This window comes from Biomphalaria glabrata, chromosome 2 (genome assembly GCF_947242115.1).
Source record: "Biomphalaria glabrata chromosome 2, xgBioGlab47.1, whole genome shotgun sequence".
NCBI classification, from domain to species: Eukaryota; Metazoa; Mollusca; class Gastropoda; family Planorbidae; genus Biomphalaria; species Biomphalaria glabrata.
In genome coordinates this window covers 14,296,925-14,313,256 of record NC_074712.1, presented here as the reverse complement: position 1 = coordinate 14,313,256, position 16,332 = coordinate 14,296,925, and the positions used below count along the sequence as shown (strand labels likewise).

Below are 16,332 nucleotides of genomic sequence, written 5' to 3'. Positions count from 1 at the left end.
TGGTACACTTCAGCATTCAGATATTTGTAGTATAATGCTGAAATGTAATATTAAACTTTAAATTGGTGGGGGAAAAGGTAATTGATTAGAGAACTTAGATTTGATTATTTGACACTGATATTTAGGGAAAATTCAATACCATATATTGGGTAAGGAAAAACTTTCGTACATTACCTGCAGAGAATAAGTATTCATAAGTCACAACACTGAAGTACTTGACAATAGTTGTGTATAAAGACACCCACCCCCTTTCTCTCTCTATACATTTGTATAAAATTTTTTATTGTGTATTCACACTGTTACCTGCTTTATAAAAAACTAGTCTGACATTACCCGCGGCCTGCGGGTCTAAGTTTGTGTTTACTAATCTAGTGGATTGGATTTAGATGTTTGTTAAAGTTAGCTAATGATCCTTTCAAGTTTTTTCTCTTTCGCTACGAAAATAAAATTAGTTTTGCGAAAATGGGTTTACCCGAAGCCGATACATTCATATCTATTAAAAACGAAAAGAGCGATAGCTTTGTTAAATGAGTTGGATTATAAAGTTAACAATTAAACGAAATAATTTTTAGTTCGCGATTCATGAATGAATATAGATCTAGGCCTATCTCAACTCGGCTTCGCAGCTTTCGTAAACGAATGTAGTCTCTTAAAAATGCTTTAGAAAACCAAATTTGAATGTTTATTTGATCAAAATATGAAATGAATGGACTATAATTAGTATGTTCATGTGTTAAAGTATAAAACTATCTGTGCGAAGAGAAGTGTTATCATCTTAAAGTAGAATTAGAGTATTAGATCTAGGGATGGGATTATAAAGTAAACAATTAAACGAATTAATTTTGAGTACGCGATTCATTACGGTATTGTCTAATGAAAGTATGTTCGTCAGGAAATCTGTAGTCACAGATATAAGGAACTAATTTATGAAAAAAAATGCTTTTGAAACACAAAATTGACGGTTAATTTTATTATATAATGAAATCAATGGATCTTCTTTTGTATTTTCATGTGTCAAAGTAAAAATCTATCTGCGCAAAGTGTATTTCTTAAAATTAGATCTAGGTCTAAATCCTTTCGATCTTTTCTCATGTCAACATTGTAGACATTGCCTAGATCCATAAAATACTATAGCTGTAATAGAGTCGGACAACTTTTTTTTTTTTTTTAGGGTCTTAAGTTTGTTTTAGGGCTACAATACATATACTAAGGTCTAAGTTGGTACCCAAGAAACATTTCTGCCAAGTTTTATCAAGATTGGTTAAGCGGTTTTGATGTCTATAAGTCACATACATACACCTCACATTCTACTTTATAGTATAGATGTACACGTATAGGTCCATCGTTTTTTTTTCTAGGCCATCAGTATTTACTATAAGTGTTACATTCGAGAACATAATACAAGAAGAGCGGAATCTGAAATATAAAAGCATGGGACATAACTAGTACATTTACTTTCATAAAAACAAATTCTGAGCTTAGGCTTGCACAGTCTGGGCGATAATCTGTGCTCTAGTTCAGACCTAAGTGTAGCTGTCGGTTGGAAGGCCACGAGCTAGTGACTGACACTTTCTGACTGTTGTGGCAGTGAACTCTAGCTGTTGCCTAGTAGCAGCACACTCTAGCTGATGTGATAGTGATGCAAGTTGCAACATTCTGTCTATTGAGTCAGATTTGTGACTGCATACTCTAGCTGTTGTATTAAAGCATACTCTCTTGTATTACCGCATACTCTGATTTATTACAGCAAACTCTGTTGTATTACTGCATACTGTGTTGTATTACAGCTTACTTTGTTGTATTACAGCTTACTCTGATGTATTACAGTATACTTTAGCTGTTGTATTACAGCATACTCTGATGTATTACAGCATGCTTTAGCTGTTGTATTACAGCATACTCTGATGTATTACAGCATGCTTTAGCTGTTGTATTACAGCATACTCTGATGTATTACATGTCTACATGTAGCTTTCAATTGCGATACAAATGACTGGATAGGAAGTCCAAAGGTCTACTGAACCCAAGGGAAGGCAGAGAAATGTGGTTTCCATTGTTGGGTAATGTGAAGTACGTACTCTGGAATAGGGTACTGGGGTACCACACTCTTGACTTGTTTGAAAATACCCCAAGCCCCTGCATGTAGCGTAATATTTAGTTTTTAATGTAAAAAACACTCATTAGGCCCCCCCTCAAGTGGGGGCCCGGGGTATTTTCAAATCCCCCCCCCGAGCTACGCCACTGGGGAAATGTCAAAACGTTATTTCTAATCTGGTGATCACGAATCGTCCATCAGCGCTCTATCAATTTAACTTTTCTGTTAATTTATTAGCGGCCACCGAAAGGGGAAAAGACGCTATTAGTTTTGTGTGGCCTGTCTGTCCGTCCGTCCGTCCCGTTTAGATCATTCAAAGATCTGAAAGCGAAAAATCTGTTTTTTTAAATCAATTATGCAAGCAGTTTTTTGATAAAAATACACCATTTTTACAACTATTCACTATTAATAGTAACAAACACTGGAGGCTTTTTAGAAAGGGAGAACATACTCTACCTTTTTTTAAAACGTATTTATGCAAATGGTTTTAGATTTTTGATCAAAAAATTTTTTTTTACAATTGTATTGCTAAGTTATGTAAGTTCTGTCATACTAAGTACTACATAAAAAAATTTTAACTTTTTTTTTTTAAGGAGAAAAAAATCTTTTTACTATGCAATTTTATGCAAATAAGTTGGACATAATTTTAAACAAAAATTTAAAATAGTTTTTCATATTATCGCGTGAACTGCATAGGGAGCACACCATCGCAGAACACAGAACTAAAGGAATTTTTTTTTTACGGAAATGTTTTTTTTCTTGAGGCTTTGAATAAGAGATTGACCCTTTACAAAACAATTAAATCAATCAGATACTCATTATAAGACATCAGTTAGGCCAGAATCATATCTAACCTCACATTCACTTTCACCTATCCCTTGGTCTGCTGGACCTTTGGGGCACCACACAGGATCTGTCTACCTTCGTTCTCCATTCTTCTCTGTCATTTGCCTTTGATAGAATTTCATTATGATATTCTTTCTGAAAATACTGAAACCTGCCTTTTTACCTGCCTGGGTGGACCACTTCTGATAGAATTTAATACAGATATTCTTCTGAAGATATTGAAACCTGCCTTTTTTCCTGCCTGGGTGGACCACTTCTGTGGCCAATTTTGAGTTTGTGTTTCCACACAAACTGTCTTTGTAACCTTGTTATAGATACAGGAGGTTTTAATTAAATGCATATATTTCGGCCTTAATGTTTTTGTTTTTTTATTTCTTTTGGAGCCACCGTATTCACTTCGCCTAGGGCCTCCGATTATCTAAGGCCGGCCCTGCACATAGAATTAATATTGTATAAAAACAATAATAATAATGGAATTTAACAAATAACTAAATTTTCTAGGTACCGGTACTATGTAAGTCTCCTTATCATTGAGTCTGAAGAAATGTGTATGGGCTACATCGAAAGATGAACACCGTACCGGCGTACCGGCGTACCGGCACTTTAATTGGGATTTCATATTTATGACATTAGTTGATTATCTTCATCCCTTCGTAACCGTTGACTTTGATTAGTTCTTTTACCAGTGTCAAGAAAACAAACTACAATGACTTTAGTTTAAGTTCGTAATTTTACTGTGTGTCCCTAGTCATGGTGACTTCTTGTCAATGGTTTGGAGAAAGGGAAGCAATCGCGAGTATTAATATGTCAAGAATTATTGTAGAGTTGCATCCTTTTATTGACATTTGAAAGTTGGTGGACCAAGAAGATCTCTAAAGTTAGTGTTGGTATCACTGACATAAGGGTTCCAGTGGAACGTCCTCTGAGGCAGATTTGGCATCCAGTTAGGGCAGCTACGGAGTGACATCCACTCTGTCGGTGGATAGTAGCTGGGCAGTTCTGGAAACGGAGGCAGTCTGAGGACAAATAAGAGAGATTTAGATGACATGATTTCTCCGCGGGCAGTCGGCTTGGGCAGTGCCGTCATATTTTTTTTTTCCACCCTAAAAAAAAACAATAAAACATGTAGATTTTATGTTTCTATTTCAATATAGACTTTATTATTAATATCATTATAATTTTATTGATTTGAAAAAAAAAGGAATAACCGTTAGTTAGTAATGGGAACAAAAAAACAATGAGACGCAGGGCATGGGAAGTAAGTTATATAGGTTAGGACCAGGTGATAAGTCCAAGTCAAATATGCACAACTCTGAAATTAACAAAACGATGTCTGCTTACTGTCTACTGAGAACTGGCGCTGGGATCTTGGGCAGAGCTACAGTCCACATAGGCTGCAGCGGGTAGTCACTCCAGTACACTGGGTTCCAGCCGAAGTGAAGCAGAGTGTCGGGACGTCTCTCAACGCCAAGTGGGAAGGTTGGCTGAAAGAAAGTAACCAATGGAACTGTAAGATGAGAACCCCTATAGTAACCTGGGACAACACTTCGGTTTAAGATCTCCAGGTCCACGCCTGGCTGTTAAATAAATTCCTTACTAATGGTCAGTCTGGATAATGGAGCCTACGGTGCCGATTCCATAATGGACTTAAAGATTCCTTCCTGTCTGTTGGAGAAGTTTAGGGTATAAACACAAGGGAAGACAATAAACGGGGTCAGTCAATAAGTGTCAAGCTTCATGTAAGTTTACTTTTGTGAATCTATTAATGATATCAAGTTTAATTAAGTGTTAATTGTGTGTGTGTGTGTTGTCTTTTTACTAATTTTACTTGGATAAATCGTTTTATTTAATGAAGAAGAATTCCTCTCTTTCTCCACCTGAACAAGATTTCCCGGGACACATTGGACTTCAAATCACTTAATTTAGATTAAAAATATATGAAGACACTGTAACAGACAGTAAAAGAAACATACCCCCTCTGAACCCACGCATCAAAAGAAACATATACCCATTATTTCAACCGTAGCGCAGCACGGGTATCAGCTGGTAATTTATACAACTAAAATCCCCATTTAAAAAAAATGGTGACCGCGATTCCTGCCGTCTGGTATCTCCATGACGTCATCCTGTTACATCAACACGTTCATGTAAACATTCGTATTGCACTGCACCATTGAACACAAGTACGTGTACATAAGGTACGAAACTCATGCATTACCTCACAAAAACATTCGTCTGAGCGGTAAAGAACTTATAGTAGATTTCAGAAAAAAAAAAAAAGATACACGAACTCCAAATAATGATCACATCGATAGAACAAGAGAAGTCATATAAATATCTAGGCGTCATCATTGAGAACAAACCCACATAAGAAGACCACATTGGAACTCTGACAAAGAAAACAGTCCAGCGACTATTTTTCCAATATACACTTCATAGCTTTAAACTAAATGAGAAGATCCTAGATAATTCATACGGCACGACTATACAAAATCTGCTAACATACGGAATAACTTATTGGCAAGGCAACACTTCATTTAAAAAGTTGCGCCGCCTAGAAAACATTACAAAAAAGGCATCAAAAATCACACGCACATTACTATATTTATTGGAGCTTTTTTAAACAGAAATGTCTAAGAAAAATCGCAAAAATCTTGGAAGACAACAGCCACCCGCTCCATCATAACTACGTCAAGTCGTCGCGAAGTGTGCGACTTCTGTCAATCAAGACAAGAACAGAGCGGTACAAAAAATCGTTCGTACCTTACTCGGTCAGACTTTATCAACGCCACCCTTTGATCAGGAAACATGAAAAGCACCAAGATGCCTGTGTCTAGTCGCTGAATGAATTCTTAATGTTTTGTCTGTTCTATTTATGTGTATGTTTCTGTTGTGTTGTCTTTATATGAGAAAAGAGTCCTTGTAATCACAACAAATTTTCATAAGGATCAATAAAGCAGTCTTAGTCTTAGTATAATACACTAAAAAGAAAACAAAATAGATCTAGGTACTGTTGAAGAACTGTTCAGGTAGCACCTGTTCTCCCTATATCATCTCCAGGTTCTTCAGAATGATCGATCTAGTTGGCCGATCCATGTCCTAATGAACACGCTTTGAGAATCCTCTATTTCATGCCAATCTTTAAGTAATGTTCCATTCCCGATACGCATACATATTCCTGCCATGTCCTACATATTACAAAGAGCAAGTGTTTGCTGTGTAATGTAAGCCTAGATATGAAAGTAAGGGCCCTACTTGAATCTCATTTAAATCTCCATGACCATTTTTAAAAAAAAATACCTGTATATCTAAACGTAGTTGGCATTTTAGGACAGAACAGTATATATTTAAAGGAGTCTACTTTGTAAAGTCAATGTTTGTTAAAAATTGTGTTATGTCCCTTTCACATAGCTCTATTCTTCAGACGATAATATTCAGTTTGAATCACTCTCTTACTAAAGAAGAACAATTCAATACATTCGATTGAATCACTCGGTTAATATAGATACATTTAAGCCAAGTTCGCTTTTAATTATGTAGACATGATTGATTCGAATCAATCGCTATATCTACAACGTGCACATCATATATTCGAGAGAGAGAGAGAGACAGAGAGAGAGAGAGAGAGACAGAGAGAGAGAGAGACAGACAGAGAGAGAGACAGAGAGAGAGAGACAGAGAGAGAGAGAGAGACAGAGAGAGAGAGACAGAGAGAGAGAGAGAGACAGAGAGAGAGAGAGAGAGAGACAGAGATAGAGAGAGAGACAGAGAGAGAGAGAGAGACAGAGAGAGAGAGAGAGACAGAGAGACAGAGAGAGAGACAGAGAGACAGAGAGAGAGACAGAGAGAGAGAGAGACAGAGAGAGACAGAGAGACAGAGAGAGAGAGACAGAGAGAGAGAGAGAGACAGAGAGAGAGAGAGACAGAGAGACAGAGAGACAGAGAGAGAGAGAGAGAGAGACAGAGAGAGAGACAGAGAGAGAGATTAGTTATGTCATTAAAAAAAAAGAATTACACTTTAACAAAAAGCAAAAATATTATTATTGTTATTATTATTATTATCATCATTATCTAAATCAACGTTTTGAACTTCGTACTGTTAACAAGTGGACTCCTGGTTAAACTATATTTGAACTTTTTCTGAACAATAGCTGTGCTTTATAACATTACAGCGTAATTTGATCTGTACAACAGATTAGCCATTCAACATTGCCTAGAATTCTTCACTGCCGATGTCGCTAGGCGCGGCTCGACCGACCAAAAAATGAGTTAATAAAATTCATATGCAATAAATTGTATCATTGGCGATATAGATGTAGAAAAAATATCACCTTTTTCTTGTCTATATAATTATTTTATTGAACTTTTAAATCCGTTTTACTCACTGAGTATAACGTAAATGCAGGTTTGATATTAATCAAAGATGTATACATTTTAAACGGACTTTATTTTATATTCCTACTGAAAACAATATGATATACACAGTGCTTTGTATTCATGGCGGCGAACATATGCAGGATTAACGCGGGTGGAAGTCTCTTGTACAATTAAAATTAGTCTAACAGTAATTTATATAAAAAAAAGATCAAGTAACGAAATTAGTAATTAGATCTATTCAGAAATGCTTGTTAGTTAAAAATACATTTAAAAAACTGAAAAAAAAAGGTCCAGAAAATCGTATTTATCTTTAAAATGTTTTGGCGGAGCCCCTCCGAGTGGCGCCCGTGGCATGATGCCCCACCTCACTAGGCGCTGTCGTCTCGATGGTCCTGGAGTCGGACCCTTCCCCTTCCCTGGGCGTCTTGCAGGAGGGTTTTGCTTGGATGTAATCAATTAGGAATGAACACACGAAACATGTCAAACAAAACTTTGACTGATCTAGATCTAGATACAAGTTTACATTTTCATCTAATTGCTAGTTAGTCTGGAAGCCAACTGCTTGGTTGCCAACAAGAACACGAGCACAAGAAACTACTTGACTACCAACTAAAATATCTAGTTAAGAAATTGCTTGACTACCAAATAAAATATCTAGTTAAGAAATTGCTTGACTACCAAATAAAATATCTAGTTAAGAAATTGCTTGACTACCAACTAAAATATCTAGTTAAGAAATTGCTTGACTACCAACTAAAATATCTAGTTAAGAAATTGCTTGGCTACCAACTAAAATATCTAGTTAAGAAATTGCTTGACTACCAACTAAAATATCTAGTTAAGAAATTGCTTGGCTACCAACTAAAATATCTAGTTAAGAAATTGCTTGGCTACCAACTAAAATATCTAATTAAGAAACTACTTGACTACCAACTAAAATATCTAGTTAAGAAATTGCTTGACTACCAAATAAAATATCTAGTTAAGAAATTGCTTGACTACCAACTAAAATATCTAGTTAAGAAATTGCTTGACTACCAACTAAAATATCTAGTTAAGAAATTGCTTGGCTACCAACTAAAATATCTAGTTAAGAAATTGCTTGACTACCAACTAAAATATCTAGTTAAGAAATTGCTTGGCTACCAACTAAAATATCTAGTTAAGAAACTGCCTGACTACCAGCTAACAATGAAGACTAGATGTGGCCTCGCAATGAAACTGGATTACTAACAAATTTCAGATGTATAAAAGTAAATACTTGGTTCTTGCAACCAAAAAGTCAATACGAACTAAAAGCTAGCATGGTAGAAATTTTCTTTTCTCTCTCTCTCTCTCTTTCTCTCTCTCTCTCTCTTTTTCTCTCTCTCTCTCTCTCTCTCTCTGTTGCGGACCGACTCAAATATTTGGCGGGTAGATGAAACATTTTGACAGGCTGTAGCCTCGATCTCAATCCGTCGTCTGACACATACATGCAACTCAGTGAATCAACAAAGACTTCACTGACATGTTCAGATATAACGGACGTGGCGATGTGAGAGAGACAAAGTAGAATAGTTTACTTACGTATTTTTTCAAACATGACGTGGATATGGAAATCTCGGCAATACATTAATCGTCCAGCGTAATGAATACGCCTGGTCGTGCGGTTTGCACGCTGGACTGTCGTTTGAATTTATCGATGATCCCGGGTTCAAACTCTACCCGCTCCCATTCCCCGTCGTCCTGCGGGAGGTTTGGACTAGGAAGTAAACTATCTTCAACTCTGAAGGAACATCCGAAACATGTAAAGCATTTTTTTTTTACAATAGTAAATAGTCGTTCTATTGTATTCATCTCGTGTTTTGTTTCGTCGTGGCTAAAAGAATTTTTCTTTTTTTTTTCTCCCCCTACTCTTTGGGCCAAGTTATGAATGTAAAAAATGGGATGTAAATTAAAAGTGTTTCCTTCTTGAAACAAATGCCACATTTCGATCGAATTATTTTCAAAGACGTTTTTTTTCCTCACTATGAAGCCAAAAGTTTTTATTTGATTGTTCTCCAATGAATCTCAATAGTTAGGTAGATCGGCACTTTGGACATAGGTCACGGAGGTCACGGGGAGATGCACTGTCGTATGAGGACGTTGGTCTCCAGTAGACCGAAAGAAAATATGCTGCCGTGGACAGATCGTGGACAGCGAAAAGAAAATCTAAATCGACCACCGGCGGACAATGGTTATGCCTGCGCTGAAAGTGGCAAAATATGTAGATCACAGCTGGGGCTGCGCAGCCACGGGAAATACTGTATTTCTCATTAATGTTCGGACTCGAAGATAAGCCTTAAAATGGACATGGATTGTGAAAGTCACGAAACTACTTGCGTCATGAGGCCCTACAGGCAAGACTTCCGTGGGGCCCACGTCTAGAAGGTTTCCTTACAACCCAGTTTCTAGCCAGTACATTGTGGAATGCCGAAGTGCTGTTGACGGCCGTTGACTTGTAGCCCCAAACTGCTGGTAGACAACTAAACCGCTGCAGGCGTATTATGTTTTAACTTATTTAAACTTGAAATTACTTGAACAACTTCTTTGTGAACCAATTTAATTCACTACCAAAAACACGTCTTTACACTCTGGCTTTCTTGAGACGTCTGGCGTATTTAACACAGCTTACTACAGCGCCGCCTGTCTTGCATAATTCTACAAGACTAACATTAAATTTTTAATGCTCTCTCTCTCTCTCTGTGTCTACAACTAACGCTATATACTACCTTTCTAAATCACAAAGAAAACACACTCCACAGAACGAAGAATACTTTTTTACTATCTTGACTTTAATCGAATTTCATCTCATTCGATACGACCTTTGACCAATACCATCTCCCCCCACAAACACACACATACAAAACAAAAAAATGTAGCAGGTATCCGCAGGAAATTTCGTAATCAGGTTCCTTTTACCCCCCTAGATGCTCACTAAGAACCCCATTTGACATATTTGTAAACTTGACCACTGCTATTCGCTCTCTATCCAACCTTTATATTTTATTTTCTGTATTTCCCCCAAAGGCCGCTGTCCTACTTATATACCAAGGCCGGTGTCCTTCTTATAAAGCAAGACCGCTGTCCTACTTATACAACAAGCAAAGCCGCAGTCTCTACTTATACAACAAGCAAGGCCGCAGTCTCTACTTATACAACAAGCAAGGCCGCAGTCTCTACTTATACAACAAGCAAGGCCGCTGCCCTACTTATACAACAAGGAAGGCCGCTGTCCTACTTATACAACAAGGAAGGCCGCTGTCCTACTTATACAACAAGGAAGGCCGCTGTCCTACTTATACAACAAGCAAGGCCGCTGTCCTACTTATACAAAAAGCAAGGCCGCTGTCCTTCTTATACAACAAGGAAGGCCGCTGTCCTACTTATACAACAAGCAAGGCCGCAGTCTCTACTTATACAACAAGCAAGGCCGCTGTCCTACTTATACAAAAAGCAAGGCCGCTGTCCTTCTTATACAACAAGGAAGGCCGCTGTCCTACTTATACAACAAGCAAGGCCGCAGTCTCTACTTATACAACAAGCAAGGCCGCTGTCCTACTTATACAACAAGGAAGGCCGCTGTCCTACTTACACAACAAGGAAGGCCACAGTCTCTACTTATACAACAAGCAAGGCCGCAGTCTCTACTTATACAACAAGGAAGGCCGCTGTCCTACTTACACAACAAGGAAGGCCGCTGTCCTACTTATACAACAAGCAAGGCCGCAGTCTCTACTTATACAACAAGCAAGGCCGCTGTCCTACTTATACAACAAGCAAGGCCGCTGTTCTTCTTATACAACAAGGAAGGCCGCTGTCCTACTTATACAACAAACAAGGCCACAGTCTTTATTTATACAACAAGCAAGGCCGCAGTCTCTACTTATACAACAAGCAAGGCCGCAGTCTCTACTTATACAACAAGCAAGGCCGCTGTCCTACTTATACAACAAGCAAGGCCGCTGTCCTACTTATACAACAAGGAAGGTCGCTGTCCTACTTATACAACAAGGAAGGCCGCTGTCCTACTTATACAACAAGGAAGGCCGCTGTCCTACTTATACAACAAGCAAGGTCGCTGTCCTACTTATACAACAAGGAAGGCCGCTGTCCTACTTATACAACAAGCAAGGCCGCTGTCCTACTTATACAACAAGCAAGGCCGCTGTCCTACTTATACAACAAGCAAGGCCGCTGTCCTACTTATACAACAAGCAAGGCCGCTGTCCTACTTATACAACAAGCAAGGCCGCTGTCCTACTTATACAACAAACAAGGCCACATTCTCTACTTATATAGCATTTCAAAAGCACGAGACTAGAACGTTCTGTATATTATTTCTTTTCCCCTAAGTGAACTTTTGAAATGTGTGCTTGACGTCACTTCCGCTTCCCTTTAGACGCTGACTAAATACAATTTAAAACAAAATCTTGATAGCATACAAAAAGATAGATGTAGATCTATAGTCATTTTGCTACATTCAAAAGGGGGGGAACAAGTACACAATAAAACCAATTTTATATTTCTTGTTATTTAGAGGACACAATACCCAAATAAATGTAGAGTTGGGAACGGGAATCTAACATGCAATTGGGGCCTTAATAAAATGCATTATTTTAACTCTATGTCTGAAACGTGATGAATAGTCACTCAATGGGAGGAGACTTCAATCAAAAGTTAAAAGTTGTCATTGGGGCACAAAGTGTGAAAGCAGTTGTCAGTGTGTGTCAATGTGTGTGTGTGTGTGGGGGGGGGGTTTACGGTTGAAATGTTAATATAGATTGAATTGAGAAGCCCAAGAAAAGTCCTAGAGTGTACGAAGGACTAAATTTTGTTGGCGGTGTGGAGGGAGGGGAGGGGGAGCGGATCAAGTAATACTAGAATCAACGGTCCCAAAATAGGAGTGCGTGTATAATTCCGGGTCGTATTTGTTGAAGCGTTTTTTTTTTGTTTTTTTTTTTTTTGTTTTCAAATCAAGTCAAAAGTCTATGTCGGAGAAATGCAGGTTAAAAAAAATAAAATAGGGTTTCAAGAGAGAGAGAGAGAGGGGGGGGGGGAAGGAAAGAGAGATCAGGTGGCGAAATTTCATTGTAACAGATACACTAATTGAAGAGCTAAAAAAGTATGTTAGGTTGATCGTTGAAATGTGGCCCGTTTATATAAATAAAAAAAGGGGATGTTCCGGCCATAATAAACTATATAAAGGCTGGGGAAAAAAATCAACGGGAGTATCCGTCGTGTACTGAGAGCTTATTTTATGAACAATACTTTTCTAACAACATACGCCAATGTGATGTTTCAGACAAGGTTAGGGTTAGGGTTATGGAAGCGTGCACTGATTTGAGATTTGAGAAAGCTATGGTGGGTAACAGTCAAAATATATCAAATGGAAAGAAGGAGTAAGAGAGAGAGAGACATCTTATACACATTCTCAATTACCTTGTCAACCGTCTCCACCAGTGGATCTGTTTGCCTTCTTCTCAACTCCAGAAGAACCGCCTCATTAGTGGGTACACCGGCTGGCCAGTCGAGATTCATTGTCTAGAAACACAAAGTGGAACGAAACTGATGTCAAGAATGATCCGGTTGGGGGGGGGAGGGTAGATCATTAATAGAGAAATGTGACTAGGAAAAAAAAACACATCTGTCATTTATTCAGTGAGTACGTATCTTTGTTACTACTATGGATATCTTATCTAATCAAGATTTCCAATGTGACTTGAATGGAGGTCTTGTATTCAAACGCCTAGAAAGACTAAGATAAAGGCACATTTCTTTTTCCATTTGCAAGGGTAAATTTTGTGTTTAAAAAAAAAAAAGTAAAGTTCCCCTCTCAGACCTTGCGATCTATAGGGCAGATGATGTAAAGGTCATCTGTTTCTGTGGCCTACGGTTAACGAAGGTGTCATGTGGCCAGCACAACGACCAACCACCTTTACTTTTCCCCAACTAGTGTCAGGTACCCATTAGAGCTAGGTGGACTCAGAGGCGCCCAAAGATCCCGAAAATAAAAACCCCAGTCTTCACCAGGATTCGAACCCGCGACCCCCGATTTGGGAATATCAGAAATTTTGAACTACAAGCTATCAACAACAACAACCCTATCCCTATCTCCGTCGATACAAAAAGAATAGATTAGTGACCATTGAAAGTGTTGCCAATAGTATTGCGACTGTTACATATAAGACGTCTCATTTTCAAAGTTTGTTTCGCTTTTATCTTCCTTGTTTGACCTGTTTCTAGTTTTCAGTTGTGATCTATTATAATCTACATAATTAATCTATACTTCACTACAGTCAAGATATAAAAAAATGTAAATAAAGCTCTCAACCTTTCGAAAATAGTACTAATTGTATTAATTGTACTAATTCATGTCTGTAGCTCTTCCTTCGTGATCGAAGATGAGAACATTTCTCATTTCCTATGGACTCGAAGATGATTGTTAAGTCCAATCCTCACTTTAAAAAGTCGGCCGAATACGAGGCATGGGTGGGTTGGTCAGTTGCAGATAGGCCTGCTTCTTCTCTCAGTTTTTTTGGTGGTTAGGCGTTCTTTCACCCTGGCCACTCTTCGATGGGCGGGACATATAGACCACATGCCAGACAAGGGGGAGTTGTGTGCAGGAAAGCGCTCCCAAAAAGGTCGATACAAGTGCTATAAAGAGACTCTCAAGAGCTCCTTCAAGGAATGCAATATCGGCATTCACGGCTGGGAAGCGCTAGCTCTTGATCGCTCCTCATGTCTTATCTTATCTTATATAATACAGACGTTACTTCAAAAAAGAAGATGATTACATCCTACGCGTCATGCATTTAGTCATGCATATTAACCAATGACTTAAATTCTGCCAAGTCACTGGTTTTCCTAGCTAGCTCAGGCAACCCATTCCATGCTCTAATAGCACTAGGAAAGAAGGAGTATGTAGTAGAGTTCTATCAGAATTATTATAGATCTAGACTCTAGACATGTGTATCGATAGTCAGATAAAAAAATAAATGAACCCTAGTACTAATACATAGCCTACTAGATCTAGATCTAATATTTATAATAATAGAATCTACTGTCAAATCATAAAAAATCATGATTCATGGGATTGTAGATTCGAGTCTTGAATCAAGACTCTTGATCTATACTCTAGATCAGTGGTTCCCAAACTTTTTTGTCTCGTAGACCCCTTGTCATGTTTTCTGGTTTTCGATAGACCCCCTGCTAAACTTTAACATTTTTGAAAATTCATCAACATTTTTTTAAAACTAATTTCTATCTGTGGTGAGTTGAAAAGTGAAAAAGTGATTTAAAGCTACATATCAAGTTATAGAGATCTATCTTTTTATTGATAAAATTCATAAAATAATATTTATCGATGGAATCTCCAAACACGCTGGAAATGGGTTTTTTTTTTGTCGGTCTATCATTCGTTGCTATGGGTTTTATGTTTCATATAGGAATTTGTTGTTCTTTGAAGTAAGGCTTCAAACATTAAATATTAATTAATTAATTAATTAATTTGCTTTAAGTATCATTGTTAAAATTTTTGCAAAGAGCAGTTTCTCGTGTATTTCTTGATCTTTTTAAATATTGAGTCCGCGAAGATTTTATCACTAACAAGAGAAGGGGCGAAGTCGAGTAACTGTCGTTAAAACCAGTAAGCTTCGATCAGGAAGGGCTTTTTAGCCTTGGCTGGCTAGCAGAAGTACAGCTGAATTCAAAACTCTGCAGCCTTGCAACATGGGAAAGGTTTTATGGGTCAACCCTGAGGAAAAATAAGGAGCTAGCGATCCTTAACAGTTTACAACACTCATCACTACACCCTGTCAGAGCCTGTGACACCGCTGATCCCAAACTGTATATATGTCGTTTGTAAAGAATTACATTAGAAGCTTTTAATTTTATACTTCATGCCACCGAAGTGACCTTGAACTGTATTGTTGCTTAAAGAAATGCTTTTAATAATGATGTTTTCCATATTTTGCCAAAAAAAAAAAAAGTTAATTAAGTTCCCCTTTCAGACCTTGTTTCTTTGGCCAACAGTTAACGAGCAGGGTGTTATGTGGGCAGCACAACGACTTTTCCTAACTTAAGTCAGGTTCCCATTAGAGTTGGGAAGACTTGGGAGCCCTAAAAATCCTTAAATTTTAAAATTCACCGAGATTCGAACCCAGGACCCCAGGTTCGGAAGCCAAGGGCTTAACTACTACCACCGCGCTCCCTATTTTGCTATAAGTAAACAGATATTGTAAGACGTCCACAAACCATTACCATCTCTTTATGATGTTGACGAGAAATTTTATGGGTCTATTCTGAATTTTATCTTTCAATGTTCGAAAGTCTTTCAAATATTTATCTTTTTATTGGGGTGGCATTGTCTCAGATGATCTCCAGCGTAAATAGTTTCATATCATCATAAAAATGGCAATTGGCAACCGCTAGTTTGACAAGGAAGGAATGAACAATTTTAACTAATCACGCTATACAGTTTACATTTTTTTTGTTAAACATTATTTACATGTAGACAAAATTAAGTTATTTAAATAAATATTGAAATTAAATACAACAATTTTTCGTTTAAATAGCAGGATAAATATTTTAAGGATTTACTATGGTACAAATTAAAATTATATCTTAGTGTGAAGAACTACATTAATGGGATGTAAAAATTAAAGTCACGACCTGCTTAAATAAAATCCATTATCGTAGACCCCCGTGGACATCTCATAGACCCCCAATCTATTTTTTTCCTTTCGTAGACCCCTTGGAAGTCTTCGTAGACCCCTGGGGATCTATATAGACCACTTTGGGAATCACTGCTCTAGATGTACTTACTTGAATGAACAGACAACTCGTCCAAGAGGTGCTCTCTAAATAGAAGGCGTCCTAAGGTTGAGACAACTGCTACACAGACATTATCCACTGGAGCAGACGATTTGTTTTCCCAGCTTCTCTCGACGACTACAAGCAAGCCACCATTGTGTCCTGAAGATGGACTACCGATT

The 16,332-nt window shown here is 37.8% G+C and overlaps 1 protein-coding gene across 1 annotated transcript; it reads right to left on the bottom strand.

Moving 5' to 3' along the window:
* Positions 1 to 3,652: 3,652 nt before the first annotated feature.
* LOC106078646 (uncharacterized) lies at positions 3,653 to 16,322 on the bottom strand. The gene is made up of 4 exons (XM_056019294.1): positions 16,163 to 16,322; positions 12,779 to 12,880; positions 4,283 to 4,425; positions 3,653 to 3,957 (listed from the first exon to the last, which is right to left on the bottom strand). The coding sequence occupies exons 2-4, from the start codon at positions 12,875 to 12,877 to the stop codon at positions 3,777 to 3,779; spliced, it is 423 nt and encodes a 140-aa protein (XP_055875269.1). The 5' UTR covers positions 12,878 to 12,880; positions 16,163 to 16,322; the 3' UTR covers positions 3,653 to 3,776.
* Positions 16,323 to 16,332: the final 10 nt, after the last annotated feature.